General features: G+C 39.0%; 1 protein-coding gene across 3 annotated transcripts in view; it reads left to right on the top strand.

The window, feature by feature from the left end:
• Window positions 1–22,900, top strand: part of ap2a1 (adaptor related protein complex 2 subunit alpha 1) — a 40,204-nt gene that overhangs the window by 5,434 nt on the left and 11,870 nt on the right. Inside the window, exons 2-15 of one of the 3 annotated variants that reach the window (XM_008303496.1) lie at window positions 3,819–4,030; window positions 8,185–8,378; window positions 8,550–8,679; window positions 8,965–9,066; window positions 10,696–10,955; window positions 12,656–12,824; window positions 13,022–13,159; window positions 14,186–14,368; window positions 14,904–15,001; window positions 15,075–15,306; window positions 15,490–15,678; window positions 15,803–15,957; window positions 18,980–19,042; window positions 22,673–22,735. In XM_008303496.1, coding sequence (XP_008301718.1) covers window positions 3,819–4,030; window positions 8,185–8,378; window positions 8,550–8,679; window positions 8,965–9,066; window positions 10,696–10,955; window positions 12,656–12,824; window positions 13,022–13,159; window positions 14,186–14,368; window positions 14,904–15,001; window positions 15,075–15,306; window positions 15,490–15,678; window positions 15,803–15,957; window positions 18,980–19,042; window positions 22,673–22,735 — 2,188 coding nt within the window. The remainder of the gene's footprint in view (window positions 1–3,818; window positions 4,031–8,184; window positions 8,379–8,549; window positions 8,680–8,964; window positions 9,067–10,695; window positions 10,956–12,655; window positions 12,825–13,021; window positions 13,160–14,185; window positions 14,369–14,903; window positions 15,002–15,074; window positions 15,307–15,489; window positions 15,679–15,802; window positions 15,958–18,979; window positions 19,043–22,672; window positions 22,736–22,900) is intronic. The other 2 variants (XM_008303479.1, XM_008303488.1) reach the window with 2 other exon arrangements.

The raw sequence follows: 22,900 nt of genomic DNA, 5'->3' as shown, positions 1-22,900 counted from the left end.
GAATGTGAGCGTGCTTGGTTGTCTGCAGCCCTGTGATAGACTGGCGACCTGTCCAGGGTGTCTCCTGCCTTCGCCCTAAGTTGGCTGGGATAGGCTCCAGCCCCCCTGCGACCCTAGTGAGGATTAAGCGGTGTATAGATAATGGATGTATGGAATTTGCCAAACTGCATGTTGACAAGCCACAGAGCTTCTGGGAGAATGTCCTATGGACAGACGAGACGAAACTGCAACTTTTTGGCAAGGCACGAATATGGTGCGCCGAGCCGAGCCGAGCATTTGGTCCAACAGGGCGGCAGTGAGCCAGCATTTCTGCCATCAGCGGTCACCTTACTGTATCCGCCATCAGAGACAGTGGCGGGACGACGACAATGACAATGACGACTATTCGGAGATCAAAATTGGTATCCCGATTCCAGCACAGCAAAGGAATAGTCGGCTATTTGGGTCCAGTCCGAGTTCTAATATCAGATTTGTCCAAGATAAAAACCAATCTCTTTTTTTTTTTTCTCTTTTAATTTACATGCAGTTTCCTATGTGCAGAAAAAAGTGCACATGTTGGTGTGGTTCACTTTTTACGAACAGAGCGATTTTTTCAGTGTAAATTCTACAGCTGATGCAGTTCATTAGCTGTGGGAAGCTGACGTCCTTATTGTAATTAGTATTCAATCAGTTTTGTAACCCTACTACTGTTTAGCCAAGGTAATCAAATTTATATCCCCGCCCACTGGTCGAGACGGTATTTTCTGCCTGCACTTGCACTCTGATCATCAGGTGTGTCTGAGTCAGGACCTCTCCCTCAGCACCAGCCACCTTTGTCTTTGGAGCACAAAACAGTTGAACAGCTTGTTTCATGCGTCAGGCAGGGACAGGCTGAAATTGCCACCAATATGGCTAACGCATTTAGAGCGACACCAAAACAGCTTCATGTTCATCATTTACACAAACACAAAAAGATCGCAAATGCGACTATTTTGGTCCAACTTACACCTAGAAAGCCTGGCTATGTCAAACTTGTTTTATGGTACAGTGGAGCCCTCTGGTCCTTTACACAACGTAAATGGAATAATAAAAAAGGAGGATTGCCTCCACATTCTTCAGGAAAAATTGTAATCATCAGGCAGAAGGTTGGGTCCTGGAAGCATTTTGGTGTTCCAACAAGAATGACCGCAAACACACATCAGAAGTGTTAGAAAATGGCTAAATCAGCCTAGAATTAGGGGTTTAGACTGGCCTTCCGAAAGTCAAGCAAAGTACAGATTATTCTGTCTTTTCTGTGTGAAATAACCAAATCTGGCTGTTTTGAGTACTGTAACATCTCCATTCAGTTCTATCTGACACAGATTCGTAGCAGAGACACAACCTGGAAAAACTGAACGAAAAGCACAGCTGTCTTCATAAATTTACTAACTTACTGCTTTCACAGTGGCTAAGACTACATTCACAGCTAGTGGTTAAGTTAGGACGCAGCCACAGAGAATATACAATATTTAATAATGCTTTGTGAGCCTTAGTGGGTAATAGAAGTGACAGAACAGTGAAAAATAAACAAAACAGAAGAACAGACATAACTGCTGAAGACATACTGATTAATTCAAATCACGTTTATTGTCATTTTGCTGTACATACACAGTCGTACTGGGAAGATGAGAGAGTGCTTCTTCAGGATCATTTAATTAGTAAGTTTTGCAGAATGCACGTCTGGGATAGAAGACACTAAACGTTCACTCTCGCTGCCTCCTGAATTAATCTTAATCAGTCGATCTCACAGTGAACAGAGGAGAGCGCATAATGAAGTAACCTTGTTATGAATGACAGGTTCCCTTCTTGAAAACCGGTTGAAGAAATAGAAAACTGATTACATAACAAAAAGCAATTTATTTACAATTACAGCAAAACTTAATTCCACTTCCAGCGAGCTGCTGAGAAAAATGGTATACCAATCCAGTGTTTCCTCTAGGATTTTTTTCAACAGCGGGGCCAGGCTCTCTGGGGAGCTGTGGTGGCGTAAACAAATGACATTTGACTGCAGATTTTACTTTTACAACCTATTTATTGAATGGCCAGTTGAAAATGGCTTTTAAAGGCTGAATGTAAATAATAAAAATGAAACATTAAAATTAAATAAATACAAATAAAAACAATAAACAATAATGTCTTTATGGGGCTGTAGAATCAGGTTCAGGTCATCAAAGGTTGCACCCCGGCTCAGAACAATGAATTTTTTCTGGGTTTCTTATAAACGAGCTCTAAGGCTCTGTTGTAGGGAAATTCTCTGAGAGGTGGCTGCTGGTGCTCAGCAGCATACATGATGCAAGGTGATCCCCCTGCAGCCTGATTCAGAACATTCCTATAGGAACAGAGTAAAGTGGCATTATTGATCATTGCTCATACAATGGAAATACACAGAAATTAATTATTATGTTTTATGTATTTAACAGAAACATTGACATGTATATTATGCAAACAAACAAAAGAAGAAGAAAGGTTCATGAACACTCACTTGAATTGTTGGCTTTTTCAGATCTGTGCTGAACGACTTAAACTTTCCCATTGTAGCATTTGTAGCTGAGTCTGAGTTTGTCAGATGGACTCTATTTAAATGGTTGCACTTACATCGCGCTTTTCTACCTTAGTGGAACTCACAGCGCTTTAGACTGTGTTTCTCATTAACCTGAGCCACAGCCTCCCTAATTAAATTGAAACTCTGAACGTAACCTGCACTGGACCAGGTTAGCTGTGCAGCACAAGTTACCAGCAGCATAAGTTGGCAGGTTAAAAGTAGGGATGGGCACCGAGCCCAGGAGCTTTTAATTCTTATATAATGCTGGACAGTTTGATGAAACAAATTGCACAATGTTGTATTTTGTGAGTAAAACCTGAGGTACTGTTGGCAGGGCTTTGATCATTCCCATCAACACAACATTAGTGTCTGTAAATTTTAATTCTTTTACAGTCGTATGAGAAAATACAGCATTTTTTATTCTGTTCTTAATTTGTTTAGTTTCTTTCCCCAAAACAAACAAACAAAAGAAATCTGGAAGTACCAATAGGACTGCTGTTACAGTACTGCATCGATCAGCAGCATTGGTAAAAGTAGTACTACCATCATAATCATAACGACACTCATCCAGAGTTAAAAGAGAGCCACTTTTGTGACATTGAAAACTCTGAGTTTAGGCTCAACATTGCTTGCTAATCCACTAATCATGCTTTATAGTACAGCCCTCTGGTTCAACAAACGAAGCCCCCATCTAGTCCAGTTGGTACCTCTTTCCACTGAACCGGGCTAAGCTCTGTTGTTAATTCAGTTCAGTGGTGGCACTTTTGGATTTTGTCTGTCATTGGATTCTTGATCTCATTTATTAAGCTCATAAAGTTAGGTTCCCTTGTCAAATTTCCTGTAGTTCAGAGAGCAAAACAATCCTTCACTGAGCATGTATGGTGTTCCCTAATTTAGTTTAATTATTCTAATTTAAATATGTGTTTTACAAACATTTGAAGCTGTAACAATTTGTGTGCTTGTTGCTGTAAAGAGAAGTCGGCATATGCTTTTTTTTTTTTTTTTGAGTATGGAAACAAAGAAATGTGAACTAGTCTGCATTCACATAGACCTTTTTACGGTACTAGATTCTACAAAGCACTTTAAAATGTGTTCTTGATTGACCTGCTAACCCCCTTTAGCTCTTGGTTTTCAGAGATCATGTTCTTTTTGATTCTTGAACTCAAACATAGGCTGTACAGCTTTTCATTGTATAAATAGAGATCTATTATGTCGATATTGAAAATGCTGACATTGTACTACTTCCTTCCTCTGTCAGGTAAGAGCAAGGAGGCTGAGATCAAACGGATCAATAAAGAGTTGGCCAACATTCGCTCCAAGTTTAAAGGAGACAAGGCTCTCGATGGATACAGCAAGAAGAAGTATGTCTGCAAGCTGCTCTTTATCTTTCTGCTTGGCCATGACATCGACTTTGGACATATGGAAGCAGTCAACCTGCTGAGCTCCAACAAGTACACAGAGAAACAGATTGTAAGTCTTTTGTTGATTGTATTGTGTATATTTACAGGTTTGCTTGATGAAATTTTGTTTCTTGTACAGAGCTGCAAATGTAGGCCAACTATTCAACTTTTCCACATGACTTCAGTATTTTCATTAAGGATGTCCTTGTAGTTCTTCTAAAGTCTGATCCACCTCACCAACAATTAGGGCTGCTTGTGTAGGGCGGCAGCTATCATTTTTAATTTATTTAATAATCAAGTATTCTATCGATTATTCTGGCGATTAATCAAGTAATCAGATTTTTTTTTTAAATCATTAAATTACTTCAGCTTAATTTATTAGTAATATTTTTTTTTCTCCATGGGTTGTATAAATAGTATGTGTCCTGGTTGTTGTTGAAGGATTAAATCTTAACTCACCATTCAGTATCTCTTCTATTCTGCGAACTGAAGAGTCAGTCACAGTGAGTGTAGTGTAGAGGTGATAGCTGTCAGAAGATTTGCCCCTGAGTTTTGTCTGGTACAAAACTCTGTTCAGTTGGTTCTTGTTTGTTGTCATCCTGATTGTCTATATTGGGCTGGTGCCAGTCCAATGTAATCAGCTTTACCAAAATCTTATTTGAACACCTTCATTTTTTCAGTTTGGCCTTATCAAACTTTCACTTGAAAGATACTCCTTAAAAAGTAGATGACACCTACACCTTTTAAAGATTTCATGATTTCAGAATTTCAGCATTCATGGCTTAATTTTGACAACTGACCAGTTTTAGTTCAGCAGAATTGCGGTAATTGAACATCACATGAAACACTCTACTTCTGCCCCACAGAGCCCCATTAGATTCAAGGTTTCTGACGGTCACTGTTGACTGTACAAGAGGTCAGTGACCTGCATATCATGGCCTGTGTACTTGCCAGACTCACTAAGTCTTATACTTTTACACTAAATATCAGGTAGTTGACAGTGTTCTTTTAATACTTACGCCGGTGGGACACTTTCCACGTCCACAAATGTCTGCGTGATGTAAATTTCGTGATCTCACCAAGTCCACAGACAGTCTGCACAGAAGCTGTGCTACAAGGGCAATAGCACACATACTGAGCAGTTGCAACTCATAGATGTGACCTCCTGCACATGTAGGAAGCTACGTTTTCCAAGCAGACTCTGTAGACTAGAAATATAGCATAATAACACCAAGTATCCATCCATGGGTATCTGATAATGATCACAAACATTAAACATTCCTACACAAAGACACATTTATTCAATAAGATGTTTGAATATCCATAATAGTAATTACTTTTTTTTTTTTTAAACAGGGTTAGTAGCTTTACTGGGGCACACAGTGCAGTGATAAATTCTGGGTTTGTATCTGCAAACAATTAGATGTCATAGGAATAGATGACGTTACATTGTGGTCCATAATTATTTGGACAGTGACACTTCTGTTTTTTAAGGCTGTACATTACATCTAAAATAAAACAAAGCAGCTTTTAGAATATTTAAGGGTGTTTTTCATTTATACATACAATTTTAGGGAAAATGCAGCAGGACACAGGGTTTCATGCAAGAACTACAAACAGATACACTCTTTAATACTGTCCAAGTGAGATTTATGTCAACTCACTGAATTTTGTGCATTTATGCTAAAGGTATAATTGAAATTTACTTGTGATCAAGACCTGTGAATCATGCACAGATGGTCTTCCCCTCTCTGTGGGGAAGAAACCCCTAGTACGCTTTTCCTAAATGGAAAGAATCTGAAGTTAAATATGGCATCATAATTAATGTGTAGCTTTGAAAATCTTTCACATAGTTTGAATGCACTCAGTGATAAAGCAGAACAAATGCTTACACCACTGTGACCATTCATTTCCTGATTCTGTGTGGGGGAACATTTTCTCAGGAACAGGAAGTGTTTAGTAAGCAGAAAAAGTTTAAGTCAAGATCCATATAGTTTGAGGTTTGAGAGTTCATGGCTGCCACCATAGACAGCCGTGCTACTGCTCAGTCACATTCCTTCAGTATCAATGCCTTGGAATGTGGATGGCATGAATGTAATAGCAACTATAAACCCAGTGTTTTGAGGGCAGTGAGTATTATACTAAGGGTGTGCAAGTGACACAATAAAAATGTTTATTTTGTGAACAATCTTTACTTTTTTTATTTATTTTTTTGTTAAGACATACAGTAAAAGTAATATGAAGCAGTGCTGGCAATAGCATATATCAAGGTCCAGTACAAACTGCCATCTAGTACTCCATATATTCTACAGAGCTCAAAGATAAATGATCACTGTCTAGACCTGTTTTTATGTGAATGCAATTCTTTTTTTATAAATATTGTAGTTATAATATAATTGCTGTTCACTTTTACAATTGATAATAAGTGGTAAACTGAACTGTTGTGTGTCTTTGTAAGGCATTACCTATCATGTTGTTTTCAGAACAAATTATGTTCCTTAGCATGTGAGTGGAGCTATACAGTCCATGCTCTTTGAAAATTTATATGAATACCTTTTCTTTTCACTGTTTTGAAACATTTGATACAGAATGATATAGCTGGATTGTTTGCCTGTGTAGTTACTGCGTGAACTATGTTTATGTGTCAGAATCATAATCATGGTGATAATGCCCCCAAAATTTCTTTATGCGTTTTTTGGAATGAAATACCATGATTTGCAGTCCTACCAACGGTGACACTATTTTGCTGATCTGCAGGTGGGAGTAATGCCCTTAAGCAATGTGCCTCAAAAGAAAAGAAGGAACATTACTCACAAGTAAACACTGATGAAAAAATATAGGTTTGAAACTTTGTTAACAAATTGGGTTTGCAAATGTTTTATGAGGCAGAAAATGCGTTCACTGTAAACCTCTTGTTTAAACGAAAATTCAACAGGGCACCATTAAAGCACTACTCTGTAAGATTTAATGACATCTAACAATGAGGCTGCAGATCGTAACCTACTGCTTTACCTCCCTTTCCAATAGTGGTCGACTGATATCTGTGTTCTAGTGAGCAGAATGGTCAATGGCCGATTTTTGTTGTTTCTCATCTGACAAAATACCACATTAATTGATAATAAATGTGATCCAAAATTGCTGAACTGAAATTAATATTCAAATTTAGTATGTCTGCATTATTTCTTTTTGTTTCAAGTTGATGTATAGCATCACCAAAATACAGACACAAAAATGTTAAAACAAATTGTTAACTGCTTTAGCTTTAGCACTATTATTTATTGCAGGATTGTTGTTAGACTGCATTAATGTTAGCTAGGAACACCTAATACACAAGATATTGTGTAAAGATGTTGTCATGAACAGCAATCCGAATGCATGCCTGCTGTACATAATAATTTTATTATTTTTTTATCCTTGTGTGGTGTTTCGAGTAGAGATGTTCATTAAAAATTGTTAATTGCAGATATTAATTGAATCAGCTAAGATATATATTGACCAACATGGCAGAAGATAAGAGAAAGGAAAATGTATTGAAGCATTCCTGTTGTACCTGTTTTCTCCACCTGGTGGAGCCTTGCTCTATGTACAGATGGATTTACAGGTGTATTTGCAGACTGACTGTAGTGGTGACATAAAACAAGTGCACCTGTCCTACTGTCTATCTGCTAACCTCGCACACCCATGTTGATAAACTGCAGCAGGAAGTTGTGAAATAGGTGTGTGGTGGCTACTGAACGTTGGACTCCAATGACATGCTTCCAACCACATTCAGACTAAAATGATGGAGTGTATCGATGATGCTCTGAGTAGAGATACGTTTTAGAAGTGTCAGTAAGTACTGACAGATTTCTGGACTGATAAAGTGCTGCAACAGTTTTTGTGGACATTGGTTCCAACTGATCAACTGGGCTAATGAATATCTTTGCAGGTTATTTACTGTGGAAGGCTGCAGCTATTTGCTTGCTGCGCATCAAGTTCTTAATGAAACCAAGCTGATTTTGCAGCGAACATCAAGTGTCAATAGTAAAAAAAGAAAACAAAAAACACAGTTCTATCAGCATATGGAAAAATATCAGCTTTGTTTCATTTATTGTTTATCGTTTCAATCGTTTGTTGGTAATGTGGCTGGTTATAGGTTAAGGAAGTTGTTGAAATTTAGAATTTTCCCTGCTTTTAATGCCTCTTATTGTTATCGATCTTCTCCTGTCATCTTTGTCTCTCCAGGGCTACCTATTCATTTCAGTGCTGGTGAACAGCAACAGTGAGCTCATCCGTCTGATCAACAATGCTATCAAGAATGACCTGTCCAGCCGTAACCCCACCTTCATGTGCCTGGCCCTTCACTGTATTGCAAATGTGGGAAGCCGTGAGATGGCTGAGGCCTTTGCCAGTGAGATCCCTCGGATCCTGGTTGCAGGGTGAGCAAAGCTGAAGTGTATAAGGAAGTCAAATAAATGCAAATTCTCAGTTGTCCTAATGTTGTTTTTAAAGTTTTGCTGTGAGTGGTGAAGCCATTCTTCATTTCATTTATCACACATCACTGTGACTTCACTTTTAACTGCTTGTAATGTGAATTTGATGCATCACAGTGATACAATGGACAGTGTGAAACAGTCAGCGGCCCTGTGTCTGCTGCGCCTCTATAAGACCTCTCCTGACTTGGTACTGATGGGTGAATGGACATCACGCGTGGTGCACCTGCTCAATGACCAACACATGGTAGGAGCACAACCTGACCCCCAGATAAAACTGTATTTATGAAACCACTCTGTTGTGTCTGTTTGTGTTGAATAGTCTTTACAGTAGAAACCATTTAATATTGTATATAAACTAACATTGATTAGTTAACATATTTGCAATGTATTTTCAGGTGCTGGTGTTACCCACCAAACATGATGTTGAAATGCTGAAATCAGTCGCATCACTGTTATGTTGTGAGCTGTCACAAATAAGTGAGAATATTGATGTTCTTATTGTGGGCATGTGTGCCTGACTTGGGTTTAGGGTGTGGTTACAGCAGCCATCTCTCTCATCACCTGTCTGAGCCAGAAGAATCCAGACGAGTTCAAGACCTGTGTTTCCCTGGCTGTTTCACGACTTAGCAGGGTGAGTCTGCATGTTTGTTATGAACAGTTGTAAACAGAACTTGAGCAGTTGTTGTGGAATACAGTGAAATTCGCTCTTGCCAGTGATCCTCTTGTTTGTTTCTACTGATCACTGTAGATACTGGTTATTGCTTGGCTTTCTGTTTATAGTAACCTCAGGGTTCCCAAATGTAGCTTGTTAACCAAGAAATGTAAATGAATTGATCCTTCAAATGTTAGTAACTGCTAGTTGAACAGATTTACACTTTACCACATCTATATTTGAATGCTGTTCCATGTACATGGTTATCATTTTTGCAAATAAGGCTATCATCTAAACAGCAGCATAAAACCTTTTTTTAAGATGGTTTACTGGCTAATTTTCCTGTTTTTGATTCACACATTCTTTTGAAAGGGTGTCAGACATCCTAGTCAAAAATCTTAGCCTGTTTAATAAAGGACTCACTTTCAGATGTGTGAAGCTGGAAAGACTCCCTTTTTACTAATGGAATAAAGAAAAACTTGAAGAAGAATTTTTGAGTTAGTGGAGTTTTTCTTACCAATCGTATTTATGTTTGACAAGTTCAGATGTAGGGATTCAGGATAGGCCTGGTCTTATTGTTGTCTAGATGGAGAAAAGACTGAAAAATATTAAATCTGAAAGTGTGTTCTAAACAGGGTTAAGACTTCAACCAGCATGTCAAACAACCCTTCATCACAATAAGTAAATCACACAATGGAGAATCATTTACTACAATGTGTTGCTGCTGGCATTGTTGCATACTATAAGGTTCCCTAAAATTTTCTCCTAATCGCTGAGGTGAAAGCCACAAATCAGAAGCTACCATCAATATCATGTTTGCTTCCACTATTTGCATTTTTAGAGATCAGGCTACTTATAGTTATTGCGCTAATAAAATGCTCAAAATTATTGAAGAAAAAATGGCAATTAATTTGTCGAGTTGTTGTTGTGACCGAATTGTAGAGTCATGGATTACCACTAGCAGTACCTTGCAAAGTATTTTTAGGCAAAAAGTAAAATAAGGGCTGAAAGAGAATTAAAGCTAAATCAAATTAATATTTGGTGTAAGCATGCTTTTAAAAAAGCACCAGTTCTTGTCTGCGCACACTTGTACTTGGCAGATAGACTGTTCCAAGCACCATAGTAAACGTGCCACGGTTTTCTGGGGCTTCAGTCTGTCTCCATCTTCTGTCTCTTCATGTAAACCCAGACTGACTCCCTGATGTTTAGGTCACAGCTCTGTAGTAGCCAGGCCATCTGTTGCAGTACTCCTTGTTCTTCTTGTGACTGAAGATAGTTCTTTTTGACTCTGGCTGTGTTTGAGGCTCAGTTCTCCTACTGTGTAATACATTTTGGACCAATCAGATGTCTCCCAAATGGTATGCATGATGGATAGAAATGCAAAATCGGAAGCTCCTTTAATTTTTGCACAGTACTATATGCTATCAAAGAAACTTCCACATTGGATATTTTGTTAGTCAAAGACATAATTCTCATCTTTCATTAGAGCCTTACATCACTAAAAAGAATGGGAACTCCACTGAATTATAAGCTATGCCAGTTTCATCAGGGTTTTGCATGTATCTATTTGTGACTAATCATAACTCCTCCAAAAAAATTATTCTCCAGATTGTGTCGTCAGCCTCCACTGATCTGCAGGACTACACATACTATTTCGTGCCGGCACCTTGGCTATCCTGCAAGCTTCTGCGCTTGCTACAGTGTTACCCGCCGCCAGAAGATGGTGCTGTCAAGGGTCGTCTGGTGGAGTGTCTGGAGACCATTCTCAATAAGGCCCAGGAGCCGCCGAAGTCCAAGAAAGTGCAGCACTCCAATGCTAAGAATGCGATCTTGTTTGAGGCTATCTCACTCATCATCCACTATGACAGGTGAGACCAGTTGAATATGGATGCCAATGTTCAGGTTGATGCTAAGTTGGTTTCCAAAAAATACACAACCTGTGCTTTACCCTTCAGTGTGAAGATCTCACTTGCATGCACCAGTTAAATTTATTATGTGCAAATGTGCTAAATTAACTGGCACAAATTTGAAAATTTGACAGTCTAATTACCAAAGATTTTACAAAGCATTCATGCTGCAGCTTCCACTTTTTAAATTGAGAGCCATCAGGTTATTTCTACTGATCCTGCCTAGCATTAATTCTACTTTCCAGGCCACAGTGAAACTTTGCTGTTGAGAGTTTGTGCCTTTGTCAGATAAAGGAAGCATCACTGTGCAACTCCACTGTTCAATAAAACTGTCAATTTCTCTTGTTCCAAGTGAAGAGTTGTTTGCAGAACAACTGGCAGCTGTTTGCATTTAATTCAATGTCAATTTCTAATTTGTGTGTGTTTCTGTTAAACTATCAGATCTGAATCAGAATTCCTAATATATCTTGTAAATATCTGTTGGAAAATATGGCGTCTCTTAGTCAGTAGGCTGTTATTTCTTTGTGTAAGTGCATATTAATCAACATTTCATATCCTCTGCTATGATGAATATGGCATATGGTATATTTTACAAATATTTTTTGTGACAGACAATATTCCAAAAAAAATATTCGTAGTCTGCATTTTGCAAAACTACTCATGAAACCATGTGCTTATTATACCACAGTTGCAACATTTTCTACAATAATTTTTCCTTTACTGTATTGATGGCGTTTGCTATTCTGCCTAATAGTAATGTGTAGTAGTAATGTGATGGTGTGAAATCACATTTCTGCTCATCTTGCTTAGGTCTAAAATAGGGTGGGCTTACAAATGTTTACACATTTTGATGTGTTTTTTATGTAGTATCAGAGGTTTGATGCTACAAGCTGGTAAAAAAAAAACAAGTAATATATGAAGTGTGAGGAAAAATGGCAAAACATTACCACCAGATTGGATATATGGCTAAAACTTAAACAACGAAACATACGATGCTAAACTCTACGCTATGCAACCCTGTCAACCACTCAAAAACTAAACAAAAAGCAAAACTGCTGAAGACAGTTTTCTCATAATAACAAGGTACTTTCTCATATAAATTCTATTAAAGTTTTTTCTTTTATAATTGTATAAGTGCCAATTTGTAGCTATGATCATATCCATGCTCATCAGCACATAACAATAGCATCATGATAAGGATTTTGGCTTCCAGCAATTAACTGAAAATGATCACCTGTGATATTCATGTTTAAAATATTGATCAGAATATTTGTGATTATCATTTGGGACATAATTACCAGTGAGTGAAGCTTTACGACTTGGCTATTATTTCCCCGTCATTATTTATGAGGTACATACAGTTAAAGTGGCAATTAATATTTTAGTTTTTTCCATCCTTGAAGTACAAAAAGAGCAGCAGTGTGTTGAATAATAAAATAATAATATAATAATAAATTGTATTGTCATTATGAGAATATGTCCTCATCAAAACTAGATGGTTTTCTTGTTACAATTACCACTCTTTCTGTTTAAGTCAGATTGTTGCCTACATGGGTATGACATGGCCAGCATGTACAGTTGTTCCCAATCCCACCCCAGTCCTACTTTAATATTCTGATGCTATGCTACCACTAAAATAAGCTTTGGTTTTTGTTCCTTAGCGAGCCTAACCTGCTGGTGCGAGCCTGTAACCAACTTGGCCAGTTCCTGCAGCACAGAGAGACTAACCTGCGCTACCTAGCTCTGGAGAGCATGTGTACTTTGGCCAGCTCTGAGTTCTCCCATGAAGCTGTCAAGACACACATTGAGACTGTCATCAATGCCCTCAAGGTGGCGCCTCACACTTTGAAACACAGCCACGCACACAAACAACACACCTTATTTTCAAAAAGAAAAAGTTTACCTGTTACAGTAGTCAGTAACACCGATCCACATATTGTTCACTTTACTTGTCTGGAGGTCTGTCTCCACATCTGTTATATCTTGTCTCTTCTGTTTTCTCACTGTTTGTCTCTTTCTTTATGCAGACTGAGAGGGATGTGAGTGTTCGACAGCGGGCAGCTGATCTGCTGTATGCTATGTGTGATCGCAGCAATGCTAAGCAAATTGTAGCAGAGATGCTCAGCTACCTTGAGACAGCAGACTATTCCATCAGAGAAGAGATGGTGAGTATTTTTACATCTGACCAGTGGTGACTGGTAATGTGGGAGGGAGGGGCAACAAAACACACATAAAGCACTGCCAAGAAATTCTGAACACAATGGATACTATAAACATCCAACAAACTATGTTAAAGCAAGCCATAACACCAGTGATTGAATTTCAGTTCTGTGTAAGTTTTTTATCAACAGTATTAGTTTTGAAAAGACAAAACCATTTTCTTTCATTTCAATGGTTTTGCCAGCCTGGAATTTGGCAGATCCCCTTAACCTGGCCTCCCCTGTAGTACTAATTAGCCTTGTATTGATGGATGAGGACAGGAAAGACAGCATTAGGAACTGTCCAGTCACATGAGGTAAAAAACAGTAACTATACCCACATCATACCAATCAAAGTGGAAGTACTTTGTCACCTGTGGAAAATCTGAAGTAACAAGTTACAGAGCAGCCACAAGTCACCTGCTTGTCAAAAAGACAAAAACTGAAGTAACTACATACAGTACTTCTTTATTTGGCCAGTGTCACCGTAAGAACCAAAAATACACCAAATATAATTGGTGTAGTGACTTGATTTCAACAAACAAAAAAAAAACCTAAGCCACAGTGAGGGGCTGGTACTGAGAAATGTAATTGACACCTACTGTGGCAATCGGGGAATGACCTGAACACATGTATACAAATGGCTCTAACAATGAGAAAACTAATTTTAAATAAGGCGCATAGTAAAAGTCAACAGGTTTTTTTTCTGAATTATTTTGCTGTATAAAACTAATCTATGTTTAACATGTTAAGTTCTCCACATGAACTAGCTTCCTTTGTACTGGCTGTACTCCTCTAAAAATGTCAAGTGAGAGTTTGTTGTTTCCACCACCTGCATATTGTTTCCACTGATATCCAAAGCAATTCAGCAATCTTTAGGAAATATACTGATGGCAAACACAAAAAATGTCCCCAACATGTAAGCATAGCGTTAGGCACTTTATCTGATTACCAAGTGATTGAGATTTTATTTGTTGTGCTTTCCTTATTCAGGTGCTGAAAGTGGCCATACTTGCCGAGAAGTATGCTGTAGATTACTCCTGGTATGTTGACACCATTCTCAACCTCATCCGCATTGCTGGTGATTACGTCAGCGAAGAGGTGTGGTATCGTGTCATTCAGATCGTAATCAACCGAGACGATGTGCAAGGCTATGCTGCCAAGACGGTCTTTGAGGTACCACTACATACAATCTGAAAATAGTATTGTTGATAACAGTGGTAAGTGAGAATACCATAATTTACCAGAGGGACTCACAGATTAGTCCTGTTTAGTAAGATGGCTGTCCACCACAACACTTGATTAGTAGCAGCTGAACTGTGTGAAGTGTATAACTATATCTTCAGTGACATTAAGAGGGTTAAGATGAGTCTGAAACGTGATGTAATGCGACAAACTTGAAAGGGTTTGGAAACTTCCCAAACGCACTGTATGTGTTTATCCAACACATCAAAACACTCAAAGAGTTCACTTGCATTTATTTCAGGGGAAGAATACCCAAGGACCTCCCCACCCGATTTTAGTTTCATATCTTGTTGCCTTTTTCACTGCTCTAAAGTTTGGTCAGCCAGAAAAGCTCATTAGCACAGCTGTTATGCCTAAGAAAGCTTCAATACTGTCGTGCTTCAAATCTCTTTGGCTTGTTTTGAAAGTTTGCTGCTCAACACGGTTTTAGATTGTAAACAGTAAGTGGAATCATTGTCTATTCCAGGCCTTGCAAGCTCCTGCCTGCCATGAGAACATGGTGAAGGTTGGAGGTTACATTTTGGGAGAGTTTGGTAACTTGATCGCTGGTGACCCACGGTCCAGGTATGTTAGTTTTTGCGGGTGCAAAGTTCGCAGTTGAAAGGATAAATAATAACTTTCCTGTTCTATCATTCAGCCCCCTGGTCCAGTTCAACCTTCTCCACTCCAAGTTCCACCTGTGCTCTGTGCCGACTCGTGCCCTGCTGCTGTCAGCCTACATTAAGTTTATCAACCTGTTCCCAGAGACCAAGGCCACCATCCAAGAAGTGCTGCGCTGCGACAGCCAGATCCGCAACTCAGATGTGGAGCTGCAGCAGCGTGCTGTCGAGTATCTGAAGCTTTCTTCCATTGCGAGCACTGATGTCCTGGTTAGTTTTGATGACTCTGACTCTTTGACCAAAGTCAACTCAGCTCATAAATCATGTTACATTTGTGAGGAGAAAAGTCCAGAACCCTCCAGTCTTGCTGAACATGTTGCCCATTTGCTAAGATGTGTATGTTCAGTCAGATGTTATGTCCAAACTGACAGGGTTGTCCTTTTTTTCCGTCAGGCCACTGTCTTGGAGGAGATGCCTCCCTTCCCAGAGAGGGAGTCATCAATTTTGGCTAAGCTGAAGAAGAAGAAGGGGCCTGGGGCTGTGTCTGTAACAGAGCTGGAAGACAACAAAAGGGAGGGCGGGGAGTTGAATGGAGGGGCCGACAGAGGGCCAGACACGGCAGCAATGGCTGCGTCTAATGCTGTAAGTAGGCATGCCGTAGGGCTTGTTCGCAAATAGACACACTTGCTGATTTATCGCAAACCAGCAACTGTGTTAAAAGTACTATATGTTCAGAACTCTACTGTAAGTGTCCTGTATTTTCCAGTCCACTCCATCACCCTCAGCAGACCTGCTTGGGATTCGCTCTTCTGCCCCTGTTGGTGCTGCTCCAACCAGCGCTGGCAACCTCCTGGTGGATGTGTTCTCTGAGGCAGGACCTGCTGCACCCTCGGCTGCTGTAAACGATGACGGCTTCCTAAGGTGAAAGCTTATCTCTTGATGAGAAGATATAGATTCCATTGTGACCCAAAGTCCAGTATGAGTGGCTTCAAGAAAGTTCTTTGATTATGTTGTCTATTTGTCAGATAAAAGAGACTGTCTGTTTAGGATTTGATTGCATTTTAAATGGACACATCTTAATTTTCCCAGTTACTCAATCAAAATACTAGAGATCCGAGCACAGTGCCACTCCTGAAACTGACATGCACTGCTTTTCGTTAACAAGAAAGAAGTAGGACAGGCTAGAGATTTGGTATTGACGGAGATGAGCAAACCTGTGGACTTTGTCAGTCTTGACATTTGATTATGGATTCAATCTACAGTACTCCCACCTAGTTTTTCTCTTGTACACACACTAATATTCAAACACATTTGCAGTGAAATTCTCACACTGTGATGTTGGTTATGCTAAAGGAGCACAATACCACCACATCCGCAGGCAAGTGTGAGTAACGTTCAGTAAAGGAGTAAAGGACTGCAACTTGATTAGTTATATATTGTTCCACACTGATCCATTAAGATATTGTCGTGTTGCTGGACTTTGATTTTTAGGAAAGTCTTTGGACACTAATTTCTTCTATACTGATGCCTTAAGTTGCATGCATCTATATTCAATTAAAGGACCAGTGTGTAGGATTTAGGGAGATGTATTAGCAAAAATACAATGAAGTAGTCATGTTTATGTTTTCATTGGCATATAATCTTTGTTGTGGGACACATTCCTGCATATAAGGTATTTTCTCTTTTCATCCATGTTACTTTACCTGTCTGCTGTCCCAGTTACTTGTTTACATAGGAGACGATTCATTGACCAGGTTTCTTGTTTGCATGACATTACAAAAAATCTGCTGAGTATAACCACTAACTTAAGTAAACACACTAACTATTCAAATGGTGGCTCTCATACTGGACCGGGCAAAGTCTGGTCTTTGACTTTCATAGCAAAAGACTAATTCTGTTTTGTGCTGTTGTTTACTGTCTCGCTGTTATAAATGTGAAACAGTGGTGACTTTAAGTTTACATATGCTTGTGAACACCATGTGTGGTCTTGAGTTTCTAATGACTTGTGGCTATTCATCTATGATGGAATCGTTGAAACACGTGTCTTTGACACACAAAAAACAATCGTGCCTTTTGGTTCTGTCACAGATTCATTAAAGGTCTTCTGAAAATATGACAAAATCTGCTGGGTCAGAAGTATCCATGCAGCAATACTAATATTGGTTAAATGTCTCTTGGCCATTTTCACCTCACTTAGGTCCTTTTGGTAGCCACACTGAAGTTATTGGCACACGTTTGGTTGTATGTTTGACCACTCTTCTTGATAGAATTGGTGCAGTTGAACTAAATTGTTTGGCTTTCTGACACAGACTTGTTTCTTTAGAACAGTCCACAGGTTCTTGGTGGGGTTTAAGTCAAGACTTTGGGGAGACCAGTCTAAAACCTTAATTCTAGCCTGATCTTTATTACTTTTGTTATGTGTCTGGGGTCATTGTCTTGTTGGAACACCCAGCCTTCTGGCTGATGATTTTAGTTTTTTCAGAAGAATGTGGGGGTAATCCTCCTCCTTCATTTTTCCTTTTACTTTGTGCAAAGCACCAGTTCCACTGGCAGCATTACAGCCTCAGAGTATAATACTACCACCGTCAAGCTTGACGGAGGGTATGGAGTTATTGGGGTAAAGGTCTCACCTTCTCTCCTCCAAATATATCTCTGGTCATTGTCACCAAATAGCTAAAAAAAAATTTTATCTTACCATAGAAGGTCTGAAGGTCTTTTCTTTGTCCATGTGATCGGCAGCAAATTGGCTCCAAGGAGTCAGCAGCTGTAGTCAACCATAATTTGTCATGAGAAGTTAGAAGTCTAACCGAGCAGATTTTGTCATGTTTCCAGAACAACCTAATAACACCATAATAGCTATGAAAAACAAATACATGATTGTTTTCTGTGACAAAGGCACAGTAAACAATCGTGCACTTTGGTGATTCCATCAGAGAAAATTCTGAGTTATAGCAGTCATTGGAAATTCAAAACTGCTATGATGTATATGGTCTTCACAAGTGTATGTAAACTTCTGTTCACACCTGCCGTTGTAGAGTTTGTGGTGTGTTTGGGATTTTAGCAAACTATGCAACTAATTGTAATGTGTCTGTGTTGGTTGTTACTCTGTTCGCTCTGTCTTTCTTTCCTCTATCTTTGTCTAATATGGACCTGTCAACCTGGAGATGTTCATAGTCAGTGTATGCTATCTTTTTAAAATATGACAGCAAAAAAGTCAATCAGCCAATCAGGACTCAAACTAGTTTCTAAACCAGTTGTTTAGATGTATGTTTAGGTTAGTTCGGTATGCCATGTGATCAGTATGGTCGCAGAGAGTAATTAATTAGTTAATGTGTGAAAGGTAACATTCAATACAGCTTGTTGGCTAAATATTGCTACATGTGAAAGTGTCAGTGAGGTCACTGGTAGTAATTGTAAAGCAAGGCTTAATTACATGGTGCAGACTGGTACAGGGATGTTAGCTTTACTCAGAGACCTACTAAATTATCTTAAGAAATTTAAGCAGCAGTTGGGATTTCTATGTCTCATTGCATTTGGCCTCCATAAGTTTTTTTTTTTTTTTTAAGCGCTTCACAGACAAGTGTATTGCAAGAGTTAAGTAGTAACTAGGTAGTGTTGTAAGGAGTGCCTCCAGCTTCAAATGCTGTGCTCCTAGTGGTGTTTTCACCAGAGTTAGTGGTACTGTTTGGCTGTTGTGCGGCCACCCAGTTCTGTAGCAGTATAAAGGACTGCTGAAGAAGAAGATGGTGTAGACTTCATGGTTGGCAGGTCAGGTCTGCTACACTTGGCTGTTCTTTTTATCTTGCTGTGTATGTGACAGTCTTTCGTCTTTTTCTCTCCTTTCCTTTTTTCCTGTGTGGGTGTGTGTGTGTGTGTGTGTGTGTGCGTTTTGATTTGAATGTGTGTCTGTTTCCTGTCTTCTACCATGATTGAACATTGACAGAGATCTGGAACAGCCCACCGAGACCTCCGATTCCCTATTGGTGGAGGGTTCTGGTGACTCGGAGTAAGGGCCCAGTAGTAAACTACAGAATTAGAATTGGCTACATAAATACAAATGTGGCACCTCTACATTGTTTTTCTAGTACATTATTTTGTAGCTTAGGTTTACATGAAAGCACCTCACTTGGTCTACATAAATGCTGATGCCTTTTGAAGATTTGAGATATTGACACAATCAGCTGCTCTGACATCTGCTATCACCAGATGAAATTAAAACACTAGAGCAGGGCAGCAGCATTTTTTTTTCTCCATCCCTGATGCTGACCAAGGTTCTTAACATAACCTGTACAAGATGGTGTAACACTGTATATATACAAAGGCGTAGCGTGAGCTAGGGCTGGGCGATATGACAGAAAAATATGACAGTGTATTCTTTTCTATATAATATTTGATAATGCTGCTACTTGGAAGCATAGTCTTATGACTAAAACCTGGTGAAACTAAAGGGTTCATTAGTTAATTTAAGGTTTTCGGTAAAACATAACGAATACATTTAAGTACAACTGTAAATTTTTATTTTATTTATTTTTCCTTTATTTATTTTTCTTTTTTTTAACCAGGTGGGTTAATTGAGAACAGATTCTCATTTACAATAACGACCTTTCCAATAAATGAAAAAAATACTTATTATGCAATGGTTTCACATCAAAGCTATAAATCTGAATAGCATTTTTTAGACATTGTTAACGTAATTTTGCTACACCTTTTACTCCTATTGAAGTTGGGGTTTTTTGGCCAAATGGTCTGCACTTATATAGCACTTTTCTACCTTAGTGGGACTCATTTACAATGTTTTCTCATTCACCCATTTACACACACATTCACACATCAATGGCGACAGAGCTGCCACACAAGGTGCTGCCTGCCATTGAGAGCAACTTCATGTTCAGTGTCTTGCCCAAGGACACTTGGGAGGGGCAGGGGATTGAACCACCAACCTTGCAATTAGAGGACAGCCGCTTTACCACCTGAGCCACAGCTGGCCCCTAGTCTGTCCACAGTGTCTGGATTTAAAGCTGTCCTGTTGCAGAACACAATATACCAGCAGTGCTCAAAGCACACTCTTTGTGGGTGAGCTGGTGACAGGAAAGTTGCCAGGAGGTTCTGGGGTATCTTGCGGAGTTGGTCTTCCACCATGTTTGTGTTACTGTCTGTATCAGGAGCTAGGAGGTAGCTGTTCAGATTAGCCTCAATACCCTGTTGGTCTGCAAGTAGCAATAGCAACAGGGTTGGACTCCCTTTGGTGCAGTAGATCTGAATGAGAGCGTAACTTGCAATGTGCTCTGACGTCGATCAAACATCTGAGCCACAACAAACAGGAGTGTAAAATGAAATCTTAATTTACGACATATCATGAGAGATTGAAATATTTGGTTATCATTATAATTATCATTATTATAATTATGTTAGCTCTGTCAAGAAAGTAATGAAATAGTTGTGTCTGCTCCCAGGATGTCTCAAAATGTTCTGAACCTTATCCCTTGCTCTAAAGAACTCATTTTCTAGTTTGAATATATATTTGAATAATGAGAAAAAATGGACCAATACAATATGTGCCTTGTAAAATAGATTAGTACGTTTTGCAAATCCTTACTGTGTACTATTATTAGTTGAAAACGTAACATTTAGGCACAACTCTTTCCTCAGATGCGCCGATAACTTACCAATGGCTAAATGCAGCCAATGTGACCAAATCACTGCAGCAAAGTCAAAACCTTAGTTTAAACTGCCTAAACAATGTTTACCTCAATGACCCTTGTAATATGTATCTTCTAGTCTTCACTATGGCCCGAAGATGCAGTTGCCTCCTCCAGCCCCTGGTAGATTATTTAGGCTATATGGTCCTGTAGAGAATCTGCCATCTGCAAGCACCTGCTTCCAAGAGCCTGCTCCTAGTCGATGTAAGGAGTGTTGAGGCTTCTGTACAGCTCAGATGTATGATTGCACCGTAGTTTTAGCTTGTGGTACCGAAGTATCTCTCATCCACTTTTTCGATTTTGTTCTTACTCTAAAGTAAGAAACTGTGCTCGTTATATCCTTACTCCTTTTTCATTGCTTTTCATGTAAAACAATGGCTGCAAAAGGCGACAATATTGATTGTTGTTTTTGTACAGATACATTAGCTCCTGTAAAACTCTCCTATGGACTAAGGCCAGACCAGACTGTACATTCTGCAATGCATTCTTTTTCTCTCTAATATTTTTTGTTGCTCACTTTTGAAAAGTCCCCTGTCTTCTGATGACCACTCTGTCATTGCATTCCTGTTTAAGTGTGTGTAGGGCCTCCCTCATTAAATATGTGACCCATTTGGCTATGCGCAGTGTAGACAGCAGGTTGCTTTTTCACTGTGGATATTAACAAAACATGAAATTTGCAGGAATGACCCTCATAATTTGAATGCATAATGGTAAAACAACATGTGTAATCGCTTTTGTTGCAGTGGTTATTGCTGTACTGCACTAATATCCATTCGATCAAACACGCCACACATCAAGGTTCAGTTTTGTATATGTATGCTGTAATTAAAACCCACAAACAATGAAGAAAATAGGTTGTAAATATGGCATTTCTGTTTTTTATGTGTGTTTTTGGTTTGAGGAAGATAGCAGCCTCCTCCTTACACCTCACAGTTGCTGTTTTTTAATCTCTTCAGTGAAGCAGAAATTTCGTTGACTTTTAAGACACATGCTTTATGCATCATCATCTGTTCATGAAGTCTGTTTCCTTTGCATTTGTCACAATTGGCTTTCAACAAATTACCAATTTTTCTGCCTCAATGAGATGTTAAAAACTTGGAAACAAACCTACTGAATGGATGTAGTTACCAGTCTTTATAGGACATTACATACACTCTACAAATGAAAATCCAATGCCAGGCTGCAAACCCAAACAAAATCTGAAATATTGTGCACGATTAAATATTACTATGACATACTATATTGAAACTGTAATGCATGGCATCAAGCTTTATGTGTAGACTGTGTATGTGCTTTTAAACATGTGAACAGTGACTGACATGGAGTGTAGTCTGCATGAATTGGACTACTGATGAATTTCCTGTTGTTTTAGCTTTCTACTCTTATAATTTTTTTTTCAAAATAACCAGTGATAGGGTTAAAGCCCTGACAGTCAGCCTAAAGTGTTGTAAACAGTTTTAGAATCCTTTCTTTTTTTGTAACAGTCCGATTATGTGTTCACTCATTTTAGTTACAAACACTGTTAAATCAAAGCTGAAAGTCTTCACTTTCCCTTCAAAGCTGTTTCTTATTCAGTGTGTTTCAGGACAGTACCGAAATCATAGAGATTGTCCAAATTTAAAACTGTATGAGTATTTGTTGCACAGTTTATCTAAGTACTGTATTAGGTATCTTGCAATGTATAATGAGATGTTTGTATGGACGGCTTTTACTAACCACTTCTGCATTTTATTCCTTTATCCTTCTTTCTTCTTCTCTCATGTTTCTCTTAACCAATCCTCATCACACTGTTGCTATATCCTTTGCTGACTGGATGGCTTTTTCATTTTCCTTTTTCTGCTCTACCCATCCAATCTTCATTTTTCTTTTTGCGTGTCCATCCCTCCTCTGTTCTGTGGGCTGTCTCTTTATCCCTGCGCTGTCCTGTGGTCTCTCAGCTCTGCTCCTCCCTCTGAGGATCCTGCTCCTCCTCTGTCTGAGGCAGACGAACTTCTTAACAAGTAAGGTCTTTGTCTGTGTGTATATTTGTTATGTGTTTGCCTGCAGCTCATCAAAGAAAGAGTTTTGGTCAAGTATGCTTTCCCAACATAGTGCTGTAATAATCTGGGCAATTATGATTAAGTTCTGGTTGCAGATGATTCCTGTAAATACTATAATTTCCCTCT

This window comes from Stegastes partitus, unplaced genomic scaffold, assembly GCF_000690725.1.
Source record: "Stegastes partitus isolate 25-593 unplaced genomic scaffold, Stegastes_partitus-1.0.2 Scaffold38, whole genome shotgun sequence".
Lineage (NCBI taxonomy): Eukaryota > Metazoa > Chordata > Actinopteri > Pomacentridae > Stegastes > Stegastes partitus.
The sequence above is the reverse complement of the archived record's forward strand: the minus strand, read 5'-3'. Positions and strand labels throughout refer to the sequence as shown.